Genomic DNA, 23430 nt, shown 5'->3' with positions numbered 1-23430 from the left:
CCAGGGGCTCCGGGCTTACAGCCTCCCAGCTTAGAAAAACGACAAAAACAACCTCTAACAGCTGTAGCATCCGTCCTGGGGCCGACTCTCCTTGGCCCAGGTCGGGCACTCTCTCAGCCAATCATGTGGCTCTGATTATGCAGGCCTTGGTAATGGACTGGAAGCCGGTGGGCTGAGAGCGGTTCCCTAGAGGAAAATTGAGGCACTTTTACCAGAAAGATGAGTAATGGATTCTGGCAGGCCAAAAATGTTAACTGTCTACTACGCTTCCCATCGCTAGCTGGTGCTTTGAAGACCCTGGTTCTTGCTACGGGGCCAGCCCTGTTCCCCGAGGGACCAAGGAGGTATTTGGGAAGTTTCCCATTTGCCTTTAGGATTAAGGGCGCAGGAAGGCAGCTACCTGTGCCTCCACTTTGAGCTGCCCGTTCCCAGGCCTTCTCTAGGCCCCTCCTTTGCTGTGCCAGAGGATGGGGGTCCCTGTCCTGGGAGGAGAACGAGAGGGAATGCATACGAGTGGGAAGCAGGGTCTTCGCCTGCTGGGCTGCGGTGACACCGGGTCCAGGGCCTGGACAGGAGCATTAGCTCCCAGGATGTATCCAGAGAAATAGCTGTGTGCCTGTTTGTCCTCAGTGTCACGCTCTCCCTGAAGCTGTCAGAGGTCACAGGAGGCCAGGGTGAGGCCTGTGTCCAACAGCTCTGAGAAATGGAGACAGTTAAGTCTTAGCGTCACTGCATCTGCTCCTGCTGGAGACCTCCCTTTCTCGGACTGTGGGATGTTCATGCCCACGGCCCAGCAGTCTGTGTGAAGAGAAAGGCCACTGCTGGGACCAGCTAGGGGCTTGTCTTCATGGGCAGGGCTAAGGAAGAGGAGGAAGGGTGGTCCCTCCAACAGGCCAGTACACAGGCCAGCACTGCCGGAGCCTCGAGGAGAGGGCAGCACAGCAGGGCCCCAGGAGGGAGCCTGCAGGAGGGACCCTGCTGGGTCTGTCATCCTCCCTCAAGGTTCTCGTGTGGCTCCAGGGCACACGGGAGGACACGTGTTTTTGATGCACAGCTTGGGGAAAGGAGACCCTGAGTCAGATGCAGACTGGGCAGGCGCAGTGCTCAGCAGCGGGGAGAGCCCAGGCCAGCCCCTGGGCGAGCTGAGTGAGGGGGACGCAGGGAGCAGCTCCCCCTGCAGAGCTCACTGGGGCCCTCAACTCTTCCCTACATCCAGTTTTTAAAGCAATGTAGTCGAATTACTTCAGATTTTTTTTCTACTTTTGCTTTCTAAATTACAGTTTATGTAACCAAGGTCTGTTATAGTAAGTTATGCCTCCTACTTGTGAGAAGCCAGGGAAAAAAATGTATACCCACAGAATCTAGCCTTTGATTCAGGATTTACCATCAGAAGCCCTGCTCCTTTCAAAGCAAAAGCTTTTAAGAGACTAATGATAATAACGAGAGCGAACATTCATGAAGTGCTTACCCCGTGCTGGACACCGAGTGCTTTATAATAACTCCTTTCATTCTCACAACAAGCCTACAGAGGGGCGCCTTTACTGTCCCCACTTTACAGATAAGCAAATTGAAGCACAAAAAAGCCACACACCGTATTTTGCTATGTATAATACACACTTTACCCAAGTTTTGGAGGGGAAAATAAGGATGCGCATTATACATGGGTATAATGACTGCCTGCCATGGGTTAATGATCCAATGTGTAATGAGCACAAAAACGTGGTTGTGCATTATACACGGCAACATGCGGTAATGTAACGTAGGTCCCGTACTACTGCAAGCTGACCTCAGAGCCCACGCTCATAACGACCAAACAGTCTACTCACTCGTCGGGCTTTCCCTGGGTGGGTCCTGTCGATCATTAATTACAGGATACAAAATCAGCAAGAAAACCAGTCAAACGACTATTACAGTTGCTCAGGGACAAAATGATGAGGGCCTCAGCTGGGACATGACAGGGACAGGGATCGCTGTGGACAGAGTTAAGAGCTCTTAAGGACATCAAAACCAACGACTTAATGAAAGGGAGAAGGGTAGATTTTTACACGAGGCGATTGGTGGCGCGGAATTTAATAGCGAGGAATGAGCTGAAGACACATCTCAGACACACATCCACGTGGAAATGCAGTGGCCAAGGAACAAACCACTTCCACTACAGTGGGCTTCCTCCGAAAGGGGTCTTTGGACCAGCCCCTAGAGAATGGGAAGGTTCTGAGAAGTGGGGGAGTGAGGCCAGGAGGAGAGACAGGTGGGACGGATGTCGTGTGCTGAAGAGTGTACCAGGGAGGCAGCCAGGAGTGAGGGGGCAGGTGTGGGTGTGACTGTGGATGGGAGTGGGAAGGTTATGGGGAAAAGCAGCAGAAAACTTTGGAATGACTGGCGATGACTTTTTCTTCCTAAATCTGATTAAAAGAAGGAAGATCTCTCATGTAATGTTGTCGACATGTTCAAAGTTGCTACTCCTTCTTCTCCAAAGTAGTCTGAAAACCAACGGAACAGGAAGACATGTATGTTACACCCTCTTTACTACCCCATTGGAACAGGCCTCACACAGACCTTGTTCCTGGATACCTGGGCCACCAGGAGACGTCTCTCACTTGTGGGTTAGCAGTGGGAACATTCCAAGGGACTGTGGAGAGGCGGTGAGGGGCCCAGTCCTGATTAAGAACAAAGCAGCAGCCGGATGGCCTTTGTGTGTACAGGGAAGGTGAGAGGTTTGGTGGGGCCGCCAGATGAGGACGCCCGTGGGCACATTCTGCTGGGGAAAGACACTTTCGCCCTGGCTGGTGTGGCCCAGTGGATTGAGCACTGGCCTTCGAACCGAAAGGTCACTGGTTTGATTCCTGGTCAAGGCACATGTCTGGGTTGTGGGCCAGGTCCCCAGTTGGGAGTGTGCAAGAAGCAACTGATTGATGTTTCTCTCACACATCGATGTTTCTCTCCCCTTCTTTCTCCCTCTGTTCCCCTCTCTCTGAAAATAAATAAATACAATCTTTTTTAAAAAAGAAAGAAAGAGCCCTGGCTGGCGTAGTTCAGTGGATTGAGCACAGGCTGCGAACCAAAGTGTCACAGGTTCGATTCCCAGTCAGGGTACATGTCTGGGTTGCAGGTCATGACCCCCAACAACTGCACATTGATGTTTCTCTCTCTCTTTCTCCCTCCCTTCCCTCTCTAAAAAAAAATTTAAATTTAAATTAAAAAAAATAAAGAAAGACACTTACTTAATGCCTTCTTTCCACGTGGGCCTCCGCTGGTCTCGAGATTGGTGGGTTGGAGAGCATCGCGGTCCAGGTGGGGCTGTGGGCCGGGATAGTAGCGCCATTTACTTCCTGCGACACTTTTAGTCATGCTGCTGTTGCCTGGTTGTTGCTTCACAGGCAGGGAGTGGAGAAGAGTGGGAGTAAGTCTGAACATTATATTTAGAAGTAGGCTACAGTTTCTCCTGAGCATCACGAAGTTGCTGAAAGAGAGCTTAACAAGATTATTTGCTCTCCCATTGTTAGAGTGACATATGATTACCATAAAACCTTTGGAACGTATACAGGGAAGAAATACGAGCACCCATAACCTGCCAATTATTGTTAACATTTAGACACATTTTTGCTTATCTTTTCTAACGTATAATCTCTTTTGTTTTGCACAGTTCCAATCAAGTCAGAAATACAATTTACTTATCCAGCTTTTCTGATCTAATATAATATAAACATTTGGTCCATTAAACTGTGAACTTCAATTTCGTGTATCAACCAACACCCTTTGACCAGACTGTAGCTGGAGGAGAGGCAGCAGCCGGGGCGGGAAGCAGTAGGGTGGTTGGATTCAGACAGCCCTGGAGCCCCTTAGGCAGCAATGAGCCCCGAGGGTAGGGTGAGGCTCGGCCCCTCCCACAGCAGCGGAAGTGAGGTGCTCGGGCTGCTCACCTCTTCCCACAGAGAAGGGCGAACCTGAGTAAGATGCCATTTCCCCATCCGGGGCTGCCAGGCTCCCAAGTGACTCAAGCTCATTTAATGATTCTCACTGTCTATTTATGGCCTCTAGCGGTACGTAATCAATCATACGGTAGAAATTATAAGTAGCTCACAGGCTGAGGATTTTTTTAGCATGTAAGTTAGTTAGTTGTAGGGAGGTTTCTGTGATCCGAGGATGGAAATAGAATCTGGGAAGGTGCTTTTCACAGAGCCATTCGCTGCCCAACCTGGGTATTGTCTGCTCAGTGTCTCTGAGACGTGAACAAGTAGCTCGTTCTGCAGAGAAAGGTGCTATCGGCCGGGAAAGAGGGAGGTTTTCTTTTCCTCCTCTGACTAAATGATTTGTGTGTGGCACAAAAACTGAAACACCCAGGATAACAACGAAACAGCTTACCCAATCACATGTATTAAATGAGAGTATATTGCAGTAGTTTTCTCTCCGCTGGGCCTGGTCCCCCCTGTCCTCCTTAATCTGACCTAAGTTGTTTCAAGACTGCCTTCAGCATGGCGCATGGGGAGAGCACCCAACCTTGGAAACAGGCCCACGGGGTTTGCATCCTGGCACACGCAATTACTGGTTGTATTTTGTCAGCGGTGGTGTGGAAGCAATAACACCTATCTCCTTGGGTAGCTGTAAGGATTGCATGAGATGAGGGTTGTAAGTGCTGGAATTTAGGGGGCTGGCCCTTGGTAAACAGGAGCCACGGTCGCTTCCCACCACTGCTCCTGGGACGGCCTCTGTGTCTGGGGGTCCCAGTGGCCTGGCCTGGCCTGGCATATGGGGCCTGAAATGGTACCCCGGGGCCTGCACCCAGAGATGCACCAGGCAGATAAAAGAGCCAGCTTTTCCTAGGATTTATGGTTATCTAAAGCTCCCCTTCAGTGAATAATGGTCTGAAATTCACACTTCCTGGGCCATTTGCCCAAACGCAGGCTAAAAACCATCCAGGCCAGGGGGAGTCGCTGGCAAAACAGCTTTTCCAACCTTTTTCAGAATTTCCACCTGAGTGCATTTGCTTTGCTAGAATACCTACCCCAAGACTTTCAGCAAAGGTTTTGCAATCTCTTGAGAGGGAAGGTGCTATACAAACCACTCAAGTGTTCAGAAATAGAAATTGTGCCAGAATTGCTTTTTGGGAGAGATACACTCCAGCAATTATCACAGGGACTCAAATCGTTTCCTAATTGGCGATTTTCCCATTAATCCAAAGCATGGTCCCTTTGCCTGTGGCCTCTTCTCTGACCCGCCCAGAAATGGTATGTGGTGGGACAGCCTTGGCTGCATTCCCAGGCACCAAGCTCCTCCCTCTCCGAGCTGTCGGTTTCCTCCCCTCAGGTGTTTTTCATCCACAGTACTCCTTGCCTTCTCTTTCGGACTTGTGGCGGCTTGCCTTGCACGCTGGGTAACAGAGAGGCTCCATCACTCCCCCTGGAGCTTTAGTCCAGGCCGGGCCAGGGAATGAGTTCCTGGTACAACATTGCCCTGGGTCCCCTGAAGATGCGCTTTGCCCTGGCCAGCCCCGCTCAGGCCAGAGCACACCTTCTCTGCCCCCCATTTCCCGCTGTCTGTGTTTTCAGTGTGATGGAATCCCTCAGCCCTGAGCTCTGCGAGTCTGGGCTCCCGTCAGCTTCTTGACAGATGTCGGAGATGAGGAAGGGGGCTCCTTTGTGCCCTTCCACATCTTATATCTTAACCCATGACATTAGTCATTTCCATGGTGAGCAGGGAGTATCGAAGAACCTAGTTTCAAAGTGCCCTCGGTACCCTTACTAGAGACATGCTTCTCAGAGAGTGTCAAGTGTGATTTGTGCCTGCGAGGATCTTTGTTTTGAAGTGGTGCTGAGTGCAGGGTCAGAGACTGTCCCTGCTGGGTTCAGGAATGCAGATGGTGCCTGACCCTGCGGATGGGTCACTTACCGAGCCAGCAGCCCCCACTGGGCTGAGGCCAGAGGAATTCTGCCCAGCCAGCAGGACTGGCCTCCATCAACCAGCTGGCCTTCTGGGATTTCCATGTTGAATAACAGTCCTTCAGAGTAACTTCCTGGGCCCCCTGTCTTCTTGTCCTGAGTAGGTCTCCCGGTACCAGGGCCAGAGTGGGGGGGGGGGGGAGTTTGGGGGGTGGCGACTGCACATTCACGTTTTTGCACTGCATAGCAACTGTGAGGACATGCTGCAGTTGGCCACAGCGTGCTGTGTTTCTCTTTCCAGCATCCCAGTGTAACGTCAGCTTAAAGAAGCAGAGGAGCCGCAGCATCCTCAGCTCCTTCTTCTGCTGCTTCCGCGACTACAATGTGGAGGCCCCGCCAGCCAGCAGCCCCAGCGTGCTTCCGCCGCTGGTGGAGGAGAACGGCGGGCTGCAGAAGGTCAGTTCTGGTGGGGAACGGTGCACTCAGCGAAACTGCAGCAGCCGCACATCCGTCACATTCTGCACTCCTGTCCTTAGTAAGAGCTTATGACAGTATGTATGCAGCTCTTTACTCAAAGATTTGAAATTACCAGTAAAGCCATCTTTCTTGTTAAAGGATATCAGCCACCCCCGTGTAGCAACTAAGGATCATATCTGATGAGAGTCGTAAGCGTTACTTCACATTTTTATAATATTCTTGGCAAGTTGAACGTATGAATAGAGAGTTAAATGACCACTAGCAGACCAAGAAATGGAAAGACAAAAGGGGAAACAGAGACATGGGAAAGAGCCAGTAATAAATATAAATGGATTTAACTACCTTGTTTATAGGTAGTATTTGTTATACTTTTATAGATATCAAATAAAATTTTAAGACAATTGTCACAGGTGACAAACAACAAATTCTGCCTATATGCTATCTACAGACATATTTGAAACAAAGTAACTCAGGACAGTTCAAAGTAAAAGGATGAGCAAAAAGACATCTCACAAGTGTAAGCAAAAAGATAATGGGTTACAATATTAATTCAGTCAAAATAGCAGTCCAGGTAGAAATCACTGGAAGAGGCAAAGGGGAGTGTTCACTGTGAAGGCAGCCGAGACTGAGGACACAGAAGTCCTAAGTCTTTACGTCCCAAACAAAATGAGCGAAGGTCATGAACAGGCATGTCACAAAAGAAGGAATACAGTTGGCTGATAAACAGAAAAATTTGTTCAATGCAAATACAAACTAAATGAGATCCTTTTCCATTATCAAATGATCAAAGGTAATATTTGGGTCTGGTGTGGGGGTGGTGAGAGGGAGGGTAGAGGGTATAAATTGGTTATTGGTAGGAATGTTCATTGTTTATACCTTTCTGGAGGAAAATTTGGGATCTGATCTTAAAACCTTAAAAGATATGCCTGTTTGTTTCTGGAAGCAGTTCCACCTTACTGACATAATTGTAAATGTGTAAAGATTTAGTAATAAGCCCTGGCTGGTGTGGCTCAGTAGATTGAGTGCTGGCCTGCAAACCAAAGGGTCACCAGTTCAATTCCCAGTCAAGGCACATGTCTGGGTTTCGGCCCAGGACCCCAGTAGGGGGCGCACAAGAAGAAACTGCACATTGATGTTTCTCTCCCTCCGTTTCTCCTTCCGTTCCCCTCTCTCTAAAAATAAAGTCTTTTAAAAATATTTTTTAAAAAAGATTTAACAATAAAATATGATCCAGAATACATTATAATATTGCAAAATTATAAGCAACCTAATGATGAACAATAGACAATAAAAGACCTACAGAGTAACCATACAGTAAGCAGCTGTTAAACATGTCTCATAAATATTACTGATATAGGAAAATGTTCACAATATATCACTTCAGAGAAAAAGGCTAAAATATAGTAGGTAACTATATTCATAATTATGTATGTAGTCATGCACACACACACAAGCATTTATAAGACTAGAATGATGCCCTGGCTAGTGTGGCTCAGTGGAATGAGTGCCAGCCTGTAAACCGAAAGGTCGCCGGTTCAATTCCCAGTCAGGGCATGTGCCTAGGTTGCGGGCCCGGTCCCCATTTGAGGGCATGTGAGAGGCAACTGATTTTTTATCTCTCACACATTGCTGTTTCTCTCCCTCTCCTTCCTCCTCCTGTCCCTTCTCTCTAAAAAGTAAATAAATAAAATCTTTTTTAAAAGAAAAGACTAGAATGTTCTATGCCAAAATATGAAGAAGTTATCTCAGACTGGTGGGATTCTATATACAATTTTCTCCTCTGCGTTTTATTCCTTTCTCCTTTTTCTTGTTTCTTTTTCCAATTTTCATGGAATTAGTTTAAATTACTTTTGTGGTTAGAAAATACATTATTTGGAAAGGACACGTGAGTGTAAGGGAGGAGATTCTGGGAAGATGAGGGCCTGAGCACATGGTCCAGACCATTTAAATTCCCTCTCTGAACCCAGGCGAGCCTACAATACAGCCGGGAAGGGCATTAAGGCCTCCAGCTTTCCTGACACCTCCAGGGGAAAGAGCAGGTGCAGGAGTGCCTCTCTCTAGTCCTCAGTGAGAAGCAGGCACCCCCAGCAGAGGGAACTGCTTGCCTCGATGGAGTCCTAGAACAAAGGTGTGAAATGTACAGTCCTGCAAGGTCAGCAAGCCAGCAGGAGCCTGTGGGCTGGCCTGAAGTGTGAAGTCCTTGGAGCGGCCCTACTGGTGAGCTGAATTGCTCTCCCTTCTCATGCCCTGGACAAGCCCCAGAGTACCGGGACTCTCTTCACCTCTCTGCGGTTTGCCAGTTTGGGCTCCGCTGGGCCATGAACACATCACTCCTCACCAGGCCTCGCAGTGCTCGCTCATTCAGTCCAAGCTGGCAAATTAGAATATCAGACTCCGACTGAGGTAAGACTAATAGAAGAGATAGATGAGAACTTTAACAGGCAACTCAGGAAATGATATTTCAGGGACCGAATTTTAAATGCAAAAGTAACTTTTAGAACTCAAAAAATATCCCATGATGTCTAAATATAAAAATTCAGAGAACAAACTGAGAAAACAGAGAGTGGGAATGGTCACTGAGGAGAACTGAACTAATGTTCTGGAAGAGCAACTGGGAGAAATATCTTACAATGCGGACCAGGAACACGGAGATGGCAAGTGGGTGAGGGCTGGGGGGACATCCAGGAGACCTAGCGTGCAAATAATGGGAGTGCCAAAAGGAGAATAAGTAATAGAAGACATTCTTCTTGTGCTGAAAAAACTTGAATGTGCAGATTGGAAGGGTACCAAATCTACATCCGGATGAGCAGGGGCAAGCAAAGGGAACACAGGCCTAGATACATGCTGATTACATTCTGAAATTTCATCAGTGACGCTGAAAGCCAGCAGGCCATGAAAAATGTTTATAGGCTACTGAGAGAAAATAATTACAAACCAAAAACTCTATATGTGATCAAGATACCATTTATCTGGTAAGGAAAAACGATGTACATTTTCAGACGTACAGTGATTCAGAGAAGGGGGTGAGAGAAATCTAGGTGGGATTGATATTCAGTTACAACATAATTATAGAAAGTGTAGGAATAAATATAACTATTAGTAGTAAAATTATATATAACAAGTAGTACAGTAAGAAAATAGATCCTCAAAATTAACAGAGAGTGAAAGGGGAAATAAACAGAAATGTGGACAAGCCATAAATATTAAGGAAAGGGAAAAAGAACAAGTGATAAAGAGAAAACCTAACATGAAGCATAGGCATAAAACCAAGTTTAATAAACCAAGTTTGATAAACCAAATTCTCCTAATGAAAGACCAAGACTGTGTGGCTTGAGACATGCAGCTGTGTATGTTTCCAAGAATATACCTGTATCAGATAGGAGTGATTTTGGCAGCAAGTAAAAGAAAACTGACAAACACCGATAATAGCTTAAACAAATAGGGGACTATTTTTGTCAGATAAAAAGCCTGAGATTGGTCAGTGCTGGGGTTAGTTCAGGTGCCTGATGACACCGTCAGGCACCCAGGCTCTTTCTGTTCCTTTGTCTTTTCATCTCTCTGCTCCACCATCCTTGGCTTGTTTGCCTTCATCCGCATGCGTGTTGTTTATCCTCTCAAAGTCACAAGCTTCAGCCATCACAGCCACACTGAAGGGAAAAACAGGGAGGAGTCGTCTAGCCATGTCTGTCCCTTTTATGGAAAGTAATGGCTTTCACAGAAAACCCCAGGAGACTGCTGCCTATGTCCGATTGGCCAGAACTTGGTCACATGGCTGCCCTGCAGCAGTGAGGGAGGCCCCAAAGGGGAAGAATTTAGACCAGCAAAAAGAATCAGAAAACAAAGCCAGAGCTCTTTTCTCAAAGAGAAAAGAGGAGTGACTACTCAGTGGATGCACTTACTAGTCAGTGTGGGTTCAGTTAGGCTGCGTTAGTAACATCCCCCCAAACCCCGAGGCTTAAAATAAGAAAAAATTAATTTTTCACTCACGCTGCGTGTTTATCATAGGTGGGCTGAACCTTCTGCTCTGTGGCACAGTTAATAGAAGTATAATGTGAGCCACATATAAGTTAAATTTTTCTAGTAGCCCCATTTTTATATATTTTTAAGACAAATTAATTTTAATAATATATTTTATTTAACATAATATGTCCGAAATATGATTTCAACATGTAATCAATAGAAAAAATTATAAATGAGATAAAATTTACATCCTTTTTATCTCATAATTCTCCAAAAGCTGGTGTGTTTTACAGTTACAGTGCCTCTTCATTCAGACCAGCCACCTTTTATGTGCTCAGTAGCCTCGTGTGACTAATAACCATCACTGTTGGATTGTATAATCCCATCGTGTCCTCATTCATTCATGGACCGAGACACAGGAAGGCCCCATGTCTGCTCCGTGATTGTCACAGCAGGAAAAAGGGAACGTGATGGTCACACTGGCCCCTGAAGTTTTCACTCAGACATAACGTGTCTCATTCTTGTGGACCAAGCCCTGGACTAAGACAGAATAATATGGCAGCTAAGAAGGCTTAGCTTGCGTTACTGCTCACGTAACCATAAGCCCATTACTTTAACTATATAACAAGATACAATCAATGTTTGTTATACCATTACTTAAAAAAAAATGAAGTAACATGCCTTGTTTCAGCTTACATTTTACTGACCAAGGCAGTTCAAGGGGCATGAAAATGCAACCCTACCTTGTGCCCACAAAGAAGGCTGGAACTATTTGATGACCTGTGCCAATGACTGTTACAGTAGGTAGAGGATAGTTTCCGACCCAGGATCTAACATACCATGATTTTTTAAGGTGGAAAATAAAAAGATGGGCAAAATGTACAGAGCAGATCAAATACAAAGCAAAAGTGGCAATGTTAATATCAGCCAAACAGAATTTAAGGCCAAATGCATTAAACAGAGAAAAAGGGACATTTTATGATGATAACAGGTCTCATATGTGAAGTATAAGATAGCTATAAACCTTTATATACCAAGCAATAGTATAGCCAAATAACTAGAAGAAAAGTATTTAAACACAATAAAAAGCTATTTTCTAAAAATAAACAGTAAACAGCATAGGAAAATCATTGGCAGTTTCTGACCGATATAATAAGAAAATAAAACAATTGGTCCAAATATGGAAAAGATGCAAAATTAGTTTTATTTGCAGATGACATGATTACGTCCATAGAAAACCCAAAAACACTACCCCAAAATTAGAATTATTAAAAAGTTTCAAGATGGTAGCTCTTATTGATGAAGAAACATGTTGTGTTTCTGGATAGGGAGATTTCACATGTATGTAGAAGAGAAATGTGTAAGAACAGCTGAGAAATTTAGGGGGGAAACAATGAGAGATGAATTGCCGCACCAGACACTGAACCTTACTCTTCTCTGGTGCAGAAAAGCATATCCGTGCGATTAGTGTGAGACGTTCCACTGTAAACGGTATCGCAGCTCCAGATTCTGCTTTGACCCCTCAGTGTGCTCATAATCCACACCCCCCCCATTTAAAAATCATTGCTGTAGAAAATCGCCATTAGTGAAGGGAACATAGTTTGTGCCCTGGGCCTGTAGAGGGTAAAGAAAGAGGAGAATCACTGCTGTCGCAGTAAAAGTCACTTTACAGCCGTTTCTGCGCAGACGAAATGACCTGGGGGAATGGAGTCACATCCGCGGACGGTTCCTTAGAGGAGTTAGCTGCTGTGTCCACAAGGAGAGGCCTTCACCGGCAGTTCCCTGGCAGAGCGGAGCGCCTCTGGATTTAGCGTTCATTCATGGACTTACCTCAGTTAACATTTGTCAAAGTGGCTTTTTAAAGAATGAGGTACAGGAACCCTGAGTAACGCATCATTTGCACAACACTTGACTGTGTTCGATCTGTGAGACCAGACCCCATAGAAAGAGCCCGTGTCAGCGTGGACCGGCCAATTCCCAGAGGAGGACCCTCTGCCCTTTGCTCTCAGCCCAGCCAGGGCACCTGGGACACCAGCCCAGGCCCATTAGATGTGGAAGCGGATTCTAGGCCTTGCTCCTCTGCCGACCCCTCAGCTCTCCCTGCTTTTCGGAACTCGGCGTGTCCGAGGAGCGGGGCGGGCAGCGGGCAGCATGCAGCAGGTGGCCTCCGGGGTGGCAGCCCTTGCCACCGTTCCCATACACCCTGGACCTGCAGGCCAGGGGCCCAGAGTAAGTGTCTGCAGACGGCGGCGAGAGGATAGAACATGTCAGCACCTAGAAGGCCCCGTGGCAGAGACACAGGAGGACTTCTAAGGATGAGGGCAAAGTGAACGAGGTTTCTGGACACTCACTAATATGTGCATGCTCCTTGTGTGCATGCACTCACACACAGACACACACATACATACATACATACATACATGTAACCTCCGGGGGAATTTTCAAGCCCAAATATCTGTCTAGCATTGCACCTCTGGTCATTGTCCCTTTGGGTGTTACTGCTGTTTCTCTCATCAGCACTGACACGCTCATCTCGCTGAAGGTGTACGTGTTGGTGGGGGTGCTGTGTGCAGTCCCCCGATAGTACAGTGTCCCCAACTGGAGGCCATTTTGCCCCCTATGGAACAATGTTGGGGACATCTTTGATTGTCACTACTAGGGGTTCTACTGGCATCTAGTGAGTAGAGGCCAGGGATGCCATCAAACATCCCACAGTATCCAAGACAGCCCCCCTGTGCCATGGCAAAGAGTCATCAGGCCCCGAGTGTCAGTAATGTTGGGCTTGAGAAACCCTACTCCACAGTGACCGGGTCTGTGAGGCTTTGTGAGCTTCTAGTTAAAGTCTCCCCCACCAAGAGCAGCGACCTGCTCCCAGATCCTGAGGCTGGGAATAATACCGTTTAAGAGCTTCAGAAATGAACTTCTGTGTATGTTCTTGAAAACCGGGATTGGATTTGATAGCGCCAACGTGTTGAAGAGGAGCCCAGGTCTGCCTTGAATAATGGCAAAAGGCAGTGTAGAATCCTTCAGGCAAGTCCCCGGTGTCCCGGCAATGTCAAGAGCCATCAAGACTATCTCAGGAGGAAACAGTATGTTTCCGTTACGCCGCAGAGGTGAAGACCAGGTCTGGAGACGATCAGGAAGTTGCTAAATGGCTCTTCGAGTCAGAGCAGAGCTCAGAAAGGTGCCAGCCACCTGCCACTGTGGACAATCAGGTCTGGCCCCTTTCTGGGAGACCCCTGTCACCAGACGTCCCTTAATAAAAGATGGTTACGCTTTCACAAGTGGCTCAGGGTGGGAGACTGTGAGAGCATCCCCTTACCAGGAACCACATGCTGCTCTCTTGCTGCCCCCCCATCCCACCATCTAAAAAAGAAAAAGAAGCACAGAAAGTGGAAATGCTCCATGGAGATAACTTCAGGGTTTTATGAGCATTTTTTAGTGATGCTGAAGTGAAGCGTTTCCCTCCGCCATGTTGGGAATGGGCGGCATTCACCGCTGAGGAAGCGGTGGAGGTTCTTCCTTGGGACCTGGATTGTCTCGACAGTCCCTGTGAATACAGGTTCCATTCCCCTTGACGGGAAAGCTGCCCCGTGTCTGTGGCCTTGGAAGGCACTCCTTGTACCTTGCCTTGTCCGCTCTGCCCCGTCCTCCCTAGAGGAGGACCGGTAGAGGCCAGGGTGTTCCCCGTAATCTGATGAACTTGCCTTCCTCTCCCTGCCTGGAGGGTAGACCGAAGGCTTAGTCCTCTCAGGGAAAAAACTTGCTTAAAAGAGCAAACAAGCCAGTTCCTAGAAGGAGTCATGGATCAAAGTAAAGCATGGGTTTTCATTTTTAATTTCCAATGAAGGATCACGTTTCTGGGAGTGAGGGAGGCATGGTTCACATAAGCAAGATGGTTAGCGAGCCTCAGGGGCCCAGCCTGGTTTGCCAGGGGCGGGGTGTCTGGGAGGAGAGTGGCACCCCAACTGTGGGAGATCCTCGGGTGCTCCCCGTCTGTTATACGCCACCAAGGTGCAGAGGACGGGGAATTGGATGCTTGCTCTACACTCCAAAGTGCTTGGAAGTTTCTTTTGAATATGTGTTCATTTCTCTTCGAACCTGACAATGACTTTTTTTTTTTCTTTTTCCTCAGGGTGACCAGAGGCAGGTCATTCCCATACCAAGTGTATGTATATTTATTCAATTTCATTTAAACATTCGTAGAGGCTGGCAGCTCTGGGCTACTAATATGAAAGATTGTTTTCAATGTTCTTGCTTATGTTGCGTTTTATCACACGGTATAAATAGCTCTGTTCTGTTAAAAAGAAAAATGAGGCTACATTTTTAACTGGAAGCAGGAAGTTCTTTACAGAGAGTTTCCTTCTTCAGTATCTCCTAAGCAAATTCTCACTTTTCCTTTCTCTCTGCCCTCCCAGGCTGAACAGGCTGAGGCAGCTTGCTGCACCCCAAACCCAGCACGGCAGCCCCAGCCCCGTAGCCTGGGGGACCCAGCCCTGTAGCCTGGGGGAACACACTTTTCCCAGACACGGTTCTTTGCGGCCGGTGCTGTCCCAGTGGTGCTGGGCTCCCCAAGCCCATGTCCCAGATGAGCAGACCATTTCTGACTTGTCCACCAGTGTGTCGGTAGCTTGGCCGTAGCTCTGAGAGTGGACGATCGCCCCTGGACTCGCAGGACCCACCCCCACTCCCACAGGCAGGTGGTGTGGTAACTCTGCCCCAGCTGAGCTTCCCTCGGGCCGCCCACTTCTGTGTTCAGCCCCGGGATTGGGGAGCGTAGCCCTGCCAGTGTTTGACCGCAGCACAGGCCTGGACCAGCCCCCCTTCAGACCCCGCCCCCAGCCCGTCTCCACTGCCCCTTTGCTTCCTCCCGCTCAGCCCGCTGAGCCATTTGGGCTGAGGCCGTCCCAGTGACCGACTCCCAGAAGAAACTTGCTCTTGAGATGCCCGTAACCAACAAGACCTTTCTAGCAGTCCTATAACCTTCGAGAAGGCTTTAGGTCTTGGAAGATGTCCGTACATCGGTATTTTAATCCCAGGGAGGCTCTTATTCAGATTGTCTGATTCAAATCTGTTCTCTCTTTTTCCCTGGCCTTTTTCACCTGTTTTTTGGGAATGACCAAGAGGCACAGCAACCCTACATTTGAAAGGGATGGATTACATTAGTACAGGTTGACTCCAAATTGGGTAACGCTTGTCACTTTTCAGTTGCCCGGAATGTTTCTGATCGTGTCCTTTTTCTCAGAACTTTAACTCCCCATGTGTTAACACGTGGCAAGGGTGTGTGGGGTGATTCCGACGCGGCAGCACAACTCGGGGTGGCGGGCTTTGTTGGGAGAACTGACTGACGAGAAGGATTGGCGGGCAGCGTGAGCTGTTGTTACCCAGTGTTTGAGTGGGGTCATATCTGTTCCTCTGCCTCTCCTGTTTTTTCACAAATTAACAGTCCCCAGCGGGGTTGGTAACCGGAGGTCTCTTTGTAGCCCTCGTACAAAGTAGTTCCATATACTGATTCTTTCTACAAAGGTTTCTGTTCTAAACAGGTGACAGCTGGCACCTGTCCCCTTGCCTCTGATACTCCCAAAGCACTGTTTTCTCTCAGCAGGTTAATTCACTGGTATCTATAAAGTTAGGTGCTGAGTCAAGCATTGGTCAGGGCAAAAACTCTACTGAGAAAGATGGCCCTTTCCCTACAAACCTGTATGCGTTCTAGAATCCTGGAATAAAATAGCCAAGAGGAAAAAGATTCCTTGTGTAATTTAGCCCGGTGCTTGATCAATGAATGGCTGGTGGCCTCTTACCTCTGAGACACTTGGTCAGGCCTTCCTCACGAATCTGTGAAATACCTTGCAGAAAAACAAAGCCCAGCTGAAGTAACTTGCTTCTTCGAGTGATAACTTCCAGCAAAGCAGTTCTGCTGATAGGCACGGCAGGGTCTCTACTGCCTGCTTCGTATGCAGAAGCGAACCGAAGTCCCAGCTCAGCCCTGGGATTCGAGCCTAGGGACCCCCTGCAAAACCTGCACCCACCCGTCAAGGCCACCGGTCACATAAACAGACTAGCCCTGCCCTTGGTGGACCGCAGCAGGGCCTGGTCAGTGCTGAGAGCTCCTGAGAGGTCGGGGTGCCGCACCATGGGACCAGAAACCCAGGCTCGTACTGAGCTTGCACCCCAGGTCCCACAGCCTCCTGAAAGCATTTTCCAGGCCCCGAACATGAAAGAGACCCCTGAGCCCATGGGCACCCAGGGCAGTTCCAGCAGGCATCCCCCATCTCTGCTCCTCACGCCTTTCCTCTCTTTTCATCCTCATGCTGTTCTGTTTGCATGCGCAGGTTCGCCCTTTTGATTTTCCACTAAGCAATCGTTCAAGCTCACGGTTTTAAAAATACTGAAAGATTCAAGTAGAAAGAAAAGAAATCCCCCAACTTGGCCCCAGCTCCCCAGAATAGCCACTTTTGATACTTGTTATAGAGCCTCCCAAAAATGTTCTACATAGACACAAGCATATTTACACAATGAGAGTTTTGCAAAAAAAAGTGTTGTTTGCCTTTAACAAGATACCGGGGACATCCTTCCAAGTGTTAGCACACAGCGTCCACCCCACCGCTTTCCGTGCGGCTGGCGGCATTTACTCTGTGCCCACCGTGCGCTATTGTCAACGTGTCTCTTGTGCATATTCTTGCACGTGTGTGTTTACGGACTTGAGTGACAGTGTCCGCGTGACCAGTCCCAGTTGTGGAAGTGCTACATCAAAGGGTACACTTTACGTTTTGGTAGATGAAAGCCACAGTGTCCTCCCCAAACCTAATTTACATTCCAACCAAGAGCTCGTGGGGTTGCCTATTCAAATATTTTAATCTTGGTTAATCTGAAAGTAAAGAGTGGTATTGATGTATCGCTTTTGATTTGTATTTCTTTATGAATGAGTATGATCTTTCCCCAAGTGTGTTGTCCGTATGTCTTTCTTCTTCCCTATTCATTTCTTCTAGATTTTATATTGTGTATTTTTTTTTAAATTTCAAGGAAATTAGCACTTTCCTCCAAGTTCATGATATATCTTTTGGCCTTGTTTATAGACAGTTTGGCCACAGAGAAGTTTAGTTTTATGTAGGCCAATGGATTGATCTTATCCTTTGTGGTTTCGGAGTTTTACATCATGCTTAGAAAGGTCTCCCCACTGGATCATCGACCCATATTTCCTTCCAGTGTTTCGTGGTTTCATCATTCCACTCAAGCCTTCGGTCCATCTGGAATTTACGTTGGTGCAAGGCGTGAGGTAGTCACCCAGCTCTGTTTCCCTTTCCAGGTGGCAAGCCCGTTGTCTCGGCGCCATTTATTGAGTAGTCAGTCCATCCATTGAACACCTGTCGGAAGTGACAGCCGTATCTGGACTTGTTGTTGAATGTCCCGCTTAGTAACTAACGTCTGTGTCCCGGCCATGAGCTGGGATCTGGGGCTCTTCATGCATCCTACTGGGAGCTCACAGGCTGTCCAGTGAAAGTTAGGTATTGAAGGGTGAGGAGACGATGCGAGGGAAAGGCTCAGGAACCGCTGAAGTTCAGGTGGCTGCGACCGCCAGCGAGCTCCGGGGCTGTGACCCGACTCCTCCTGTTCCCACACACTCGCTTGAATCAATCACACACCACGCTGGTGCTCACTTACCACACAAGGTTGGTGGTGCAGCCGAGCTGTAACAATGCTGACGGGGAGAGGAGACGTTTGTTTTCTGAGTTAGGGTTCTATGCTGTTTGCCTAAGGCTTTAGTAAACATTAGCATACTTTTTTCCCACCAGACCTTAGGAAGAACATGTAAGCAGAGCAACTCTTCTACTTCAAGATGGTCTAGGCAGGGGTGTCCAACCTGCGGCCAGGGGGCGCCTGCAGCCCAGGATGGCCCTAAATGAGGCCCGACACAAAATCGTAAATTCACTTAAAACACTATGAGATTTTTTTTGTGGTTACTTGTCACACTGTATTTAATGCGTGGCCCAAGACAACTCTTCTTCCGTTGTGGCCCAGAAACGCCCAAAGGTCAGATACCCCTGGGGGTTTCCTTTGCCCCCTCTGCAGTGGGCCCTTAGGTCTCTGCCCTGAACTCTGAGGCCTGGGGAGGGCGGTGTGCAGACACTGAGCCTGAGAGCTCTAAAGTACAAAAGTTAAAAAAAAAAAACACTAATGTACCGAGAAGAGGCACTGCATCTGTAAGATTTGTGAGGGTGCGGGTGCTAGTACTCAAAAGAACTATAGAGTTTACCACTCATGGCGGCCCATTCACTACCATGGACAGGAAATTTCAGATTTCCTCCCAGGCAGAGAACTCCCAAAGCCTGGATGGCAAGTTATGGTTCCTTCTTCCTCCCCCTCACCCCCACCCCACTACTCCTTACCTCCACTTCCAACCCCTACCCCCCACAGTGCCCTCCACGTGCTTTGGAGCAAGTGATTTTCTATATAAAAGGCTCCTGTTGATATAACTGGTGTTTCTCTTATTCTTCAGCTTTCTGATGGCCTGAGAGAAAATTTGCTTCGGGACATTCCTTAGTTAATGATTCAAGCATCACCTGAACAGATCAATTAAAGTAGCAAAGCACTATTGCATGTATATAGTGCCCTTGCACGTTCCAAGGACACAGCTGTCCAGAACAGTTCTTACCAATGGTCTGGAGACATTGCATTCCATCTAAAGCCAAGCTCCCGGAGTGCATTTAGGAACCAGGCTAAGGAGTAATGGGACCCTCCTAGCCCACCCACCCCCACCTTGCTCTCTGCAGCACAAAAGTTCTATCAGTAGCTTGCTTAACACCCTTCTTGCTCTTTTCTCTCTTCTCTCCGAGTAGTACAGGGAGGCCTTTTGCTTACCGTTAACTCAGAGAATGCTCATAAAGTATGGGTTAAATATGCTAAGAAAGTGATTTTTATTCTTGGGTTTGGAAAGTAACGGAGCCGCTTTGGGCAGATCTTTGATGTTTTCGGATATGCGAGGGGTAGAATTTCTAGATCCCCGTTTTCCAGACTGGCAGTTACATAAAGTTGGACTGTTGCTTTAGTGCATAACTGCATGGAGAAAGGACTGGACAGATACACACCACACTGAAAAGGGAGACAGCTGGGCAAAGGAATGGGGGGCATGGAAAAGCGAATAGTCGTGTTCTCCTGTCTATATTCTTTACAGTGAGAATGTGTTTTTATTACATAATTGGATAATAAAACATTAAGACAAAGTTTATTCTAGTCACCAGCATGTTATGGCCCAAACAACGGAAATAACCCACATCCTTATGTTCACTTAGAGAGTTTCTCATACCCTGCCTCTTTAAAGCACTTTTTCAGATGCATCTTCTTTTGCAAGTTTCACTTTTTCAATACCCTGCTCGCTTACCAATTTAAAATGGACACAGCCCTTCCTAGGACCCTGGATCCCGTGGTCCGGGTCTAAGGCACATCTCTCCCCATTACTACAAGGTTGAGAAGACTGTTCAGCGAGCTCTCGTTAGAGCCAAGGGCGTTGGAAGGCCATAAGGCTTGTCTTCAAATGATGTTGGAGAGGATGAAGCACCCACACTCACGGGAGAGGGCCCCTCTAGCCTGGGAAATGCCCGGGTTCCCACCCGTGGCCTCATCCCCGTCAGCCCTGCACGGCTACCTCCCCGCCAGGATGATCGTTGCCCTTGCAAATTTACCTAACCTGCTGACCGCCTGGGTAATGGTCACTATTGAACCAGCTACAGTCTGAAATTCTCTAGATCCTTGACTAAGGTTCAGTTTAGACAAAAAGAAAAAGGAAAAAAAAGAAAGAAAGCCACTTAAAAGGGCATACTTCTTGATTTCATTTTTTTCTTTTTTGATTTGATGAGCTAAGTTGTTCGCTCTTCAGTGGCTAGGGACAGATATTTCTTGTGTTTTGTTTTGCCTTAAACGTTGAACACAGCTTGACCTTCTTCTGAGGTAGAAAATGAGCTTGTTATCACTGGAGACCGAGTGTGCCGCAGAGTAAACTAAAATACTTCACATCCCTTCTAAAATGAAGCGTGGCCCAAAGAAATAAATACTCTACATCAAGAACGAGGTTCTCTGAAGATACCTAGTGTTTCCGTGACTCTTCGTGACCTTTTATCTCAAGGTTAGAGTCAGCTACCGCAAAGGCATGTAAATAGATGTTTGATTAACAGACAGCATGGGGATTAAAGTACAACTTCAAGAGACAGAATCCTCCGAGAGGCAAAAATGCCACACTCGCTCCCTCGTATACCACAGTGGGGCAGGTAGAAGGCAGGACGTAGAACCTGGGCCCGTTTTCTCTCTGTTTCCTATTCTTGGAGGTCACTTTGGATTGCATGTTGCTGTTGGGGCTGTAGTTTCTCTTCAGGTGTTTTTAAACATTTCAATCACTAAAAAAAAAAAAAAAAAGTAATACTGTGGCTCCAATAAAGCTCTGACATATACTTACATACCACAGTGAATTTCAGACAAAATGTGACCTCAGGAAATGGGCCGGCCTAGTGAGAGCATCTATAATAATTAAACATTCAAGCCCTATATGTGCCAGACAGAATGTGGGCATTATACCGCAATTATAGCTGCTGACGACAACCCTTCACGTTAGATATTATTATCCCCACTGACAGCCAAGCAAGAGACAGCTGATGTTCAGACCGCGTTTGCCTGGTCCCAAAGCCTAGGCTCCCATGGTCGCCACTCAGACAATGGCCTGGTGTGTGGTAAACCTTCAGCTGCAAGCTACTCACTCATTCCTATTAATTTCAATACAGTTGCATGATGTGCTTGACCAGGCATTTAAATGTTTGCTTTCGTTGTTAACCTCCCTGAGATAGTATAATACAATAATAAGGGGACTGGCTTGTCTTTTACATCAAGGTAATAATAGTGATTTCTTTTTTCTTTAGCCACCAGCTAAATACCTCCTTCCAGAGGTGACGGTGCTTGACTATGGAAAGAAGTGTGTGGTCATTGACTTAGATGAAACGTTGGTGCACAGCTCATTCAAGGTAAATCAGCGTGAAGAACCATCCGTGATCTCTGTGCTTCGGACACAATTGGATGAAAGCTGGTGGTTATTAGTGTGTGACTTAATGGTTCGTGAAGAAATCCCAGGAACAGTTGTTTATTAACTCAGGTGAACATTAACTCAGGTGGTGGAATATTAACATAATTAGTTTGGGGGAGAAATGCTGGGCTGTCGATATTTACTGAGACCTCATTCTTATTTATGAGATCGGAGCTTCCAGCACTTTAACCCCTGCAGGAATACTTTTCGGGTGGCACAAGGCAGTGCCCCAGGACACCCCCTGTGTATTTGTCACGGTGACCGGGGTGCCATATGTTTTATTGGGAGGGGCAGGAGAGGCACTGTTAAAGCAACCTGCTATCCTGGAAGTTTCCCCAGACCAGTTTATTGAAAGATGTTCAACGCTGAGAAGACTCCCAGAGTTACGGCAGCTGAACAGATTCAGCCATTTATTTATTTTGACTATTTTCGTAATAAGAGGTTGCTGGGGGATTTTGTAAGCTTCACAGCTTAATGAGTATCCGCCTGCGAGACCTCCCTCCTGAAGGGTTCCGGGCTTCCGTGGCGTCAAGGTGAGCATCCGATAGTCTTGATTCTCCGCGCGCCCTCACTCTCCATCGCCCCGTCAGGGTAACAGCCAAAATTAATTACAAATCACCGGGGGACCTCCCTGCCGAACAGCTGTAATGACACTCTTAAGAAATGAGTTAATTAACCATTTTCCTTTTTTTTTTTGAAATGGAAAGAATTATTTCAGAGAGGCACATGATGAAAAGCTTTGGAAATGGGATTGGCACGCTGGGGAGAGGAAGCGGGTGTGCAGGGCCCTGGCCCTGCTTGCCTTGGGGCATTTCTGGGGATGGAACAGCTGTGCTATCGCCGACCAGTTAGGCGGAACTGCCCTTGGTATCTGCATCCCAAGGCCCCGGTACTTCACCCGGGGCACACGGGAGGCGTCCTCCGTGATGGGGTGTGGGTCTCACGTGAGCCCCAGTCATTCCTGGTGGTTGTATGGGGACTGGGGGAGCCATCAAGTTTGGAGACCTCACTGCCAAATTCTTTTCCTTCCGCCTGCTCCACTAAGCAGAGGCCTCTGTTGGCAGGACAGGGCCGGGTGCTGGTCTTTCAGTCCTGGGGAGAGTGCGGAAGGGGCCACGTTTACCTTGAGCGGTGAGAAATGACCTGTCTGGCCACTGGGGTGCGCGGTGCCACTTCATCCCCGGGTACTTCGAGAGACCTTCCGGGACCGGTGCAGGCACTGCCGGAGCCTCGGCCCAGCTCAGCTCTGAAAGGCCCTGGCAGCCATCCAGGTCCCCCCCACACACACCGCCGCCCACCACACACACACACACACCATATGAGCAAGTTGTGCAGAACTTTTTCAAGTCCTTCCGGAGGAAAGCCCTTTAGAACAGGGGTCATGTGCCGTGACCGCATAGCCAGCTCCCCTGCAAGCAGTCTGGGAGTGAAGGCAATGCTGGCCAGACAGCCCAGGGTCACCGAGGGCTCCGGGTTCCAAAGGCGGGGCCTTGGCAGCCTGTGGTGTCTCCAGGGCCTGCTCGTAGGACAAGCCCATGTGAACAGCACCTTGTCGTGTCTTCTCGCCCCGGCCTGCCTACATCTGCGAGCAGAATGTGCCCTTTTGCACGGTATTTAACGTTCAGGGCATTTCAGAGCCCTTCGAGAATCCTAAACCTGTGAGCCTCCCCCCTTGAAGGTATACAACTAACTGCACAACCCACAGGCTCACAGGCCCGAGGTAGGACCCTGGCTTTGGCACGAGAGGCCTCCTTGCCACCAGCACGTGACGGGGATCGAGAACCGGTGCTTGCCCTGAGCTGGGGAACGAAGCTCGGGAGAGTTTCTTCCTCCAGCCTCCCTTTGTTTTGTAGCGTGATTCTGTATGTTAGTTGTGAGCCCACCCCTGGCCTCCCAGCCACAGAAGCGAGTCAGCTGTTTCCCTAAGCCCCAGATGCTCTAGCGCGTGCTCACTGATGGTTCCGAGATCTCCCGTGCTTCGCGTCTCTCCAGCGTACTGACCAAAGGGGAACGTGCGTGCGTCCGTACAGTCGTGGGCGGACAGGCAGACCC

General features: G+C 48.0%; 1 protein-coding gene across 3 annotated transcripts in view; it reads left to right on the top strand.

The window, feature by feature from the left end:
* Positions 1–23430, top strand: part of CTDSPL (CTD small phosphatase like) — a 116364-nt gene that overhangs the window by 76942 nt on the left and 15992 nt on the right. For 2 of the 3 annotated variants that reach the window (XM_028518987.2, XM_036030513.1), the window contains exons 2-4: positions 6178–6332; positions 14449–14481; positions 21218–21319. In XM_028518987.2, coding sequence (XP_028374788.1) covers positions 6178–6332; positions 14449–14481; positions 21218–21319 — 290 coding nt within the window. The remainder of the gene's footprint in view (positions 1–6177; positions 6333–14448; positions 14482–21217; positions 21320–23430) is intronic. The other variant, XM_028518988.2, reaches the window with a different exon arrangement.

The sequence above is a fragment of the Phyllostomus discolor genome, chromosome 7, assembly GCF_004126475.2.
Source record: "Phyllostomus discolor isolate MPI-MPIP mPhyDis1 chromosome 7, mPhyDis1.pri.v3, whole genome shotgun sequence".
Classification (NCBI taxonomy): domain Eukaryota; kingdom Metazoa; phylum Chordata; class Mammalia; order Chiroptera; family Phyllostomidae; genus Phyllostomus; species Phyllostomus discolor.
This window is presented reverse-complemented; position numbering and strand designations above follow the sequence as displayed.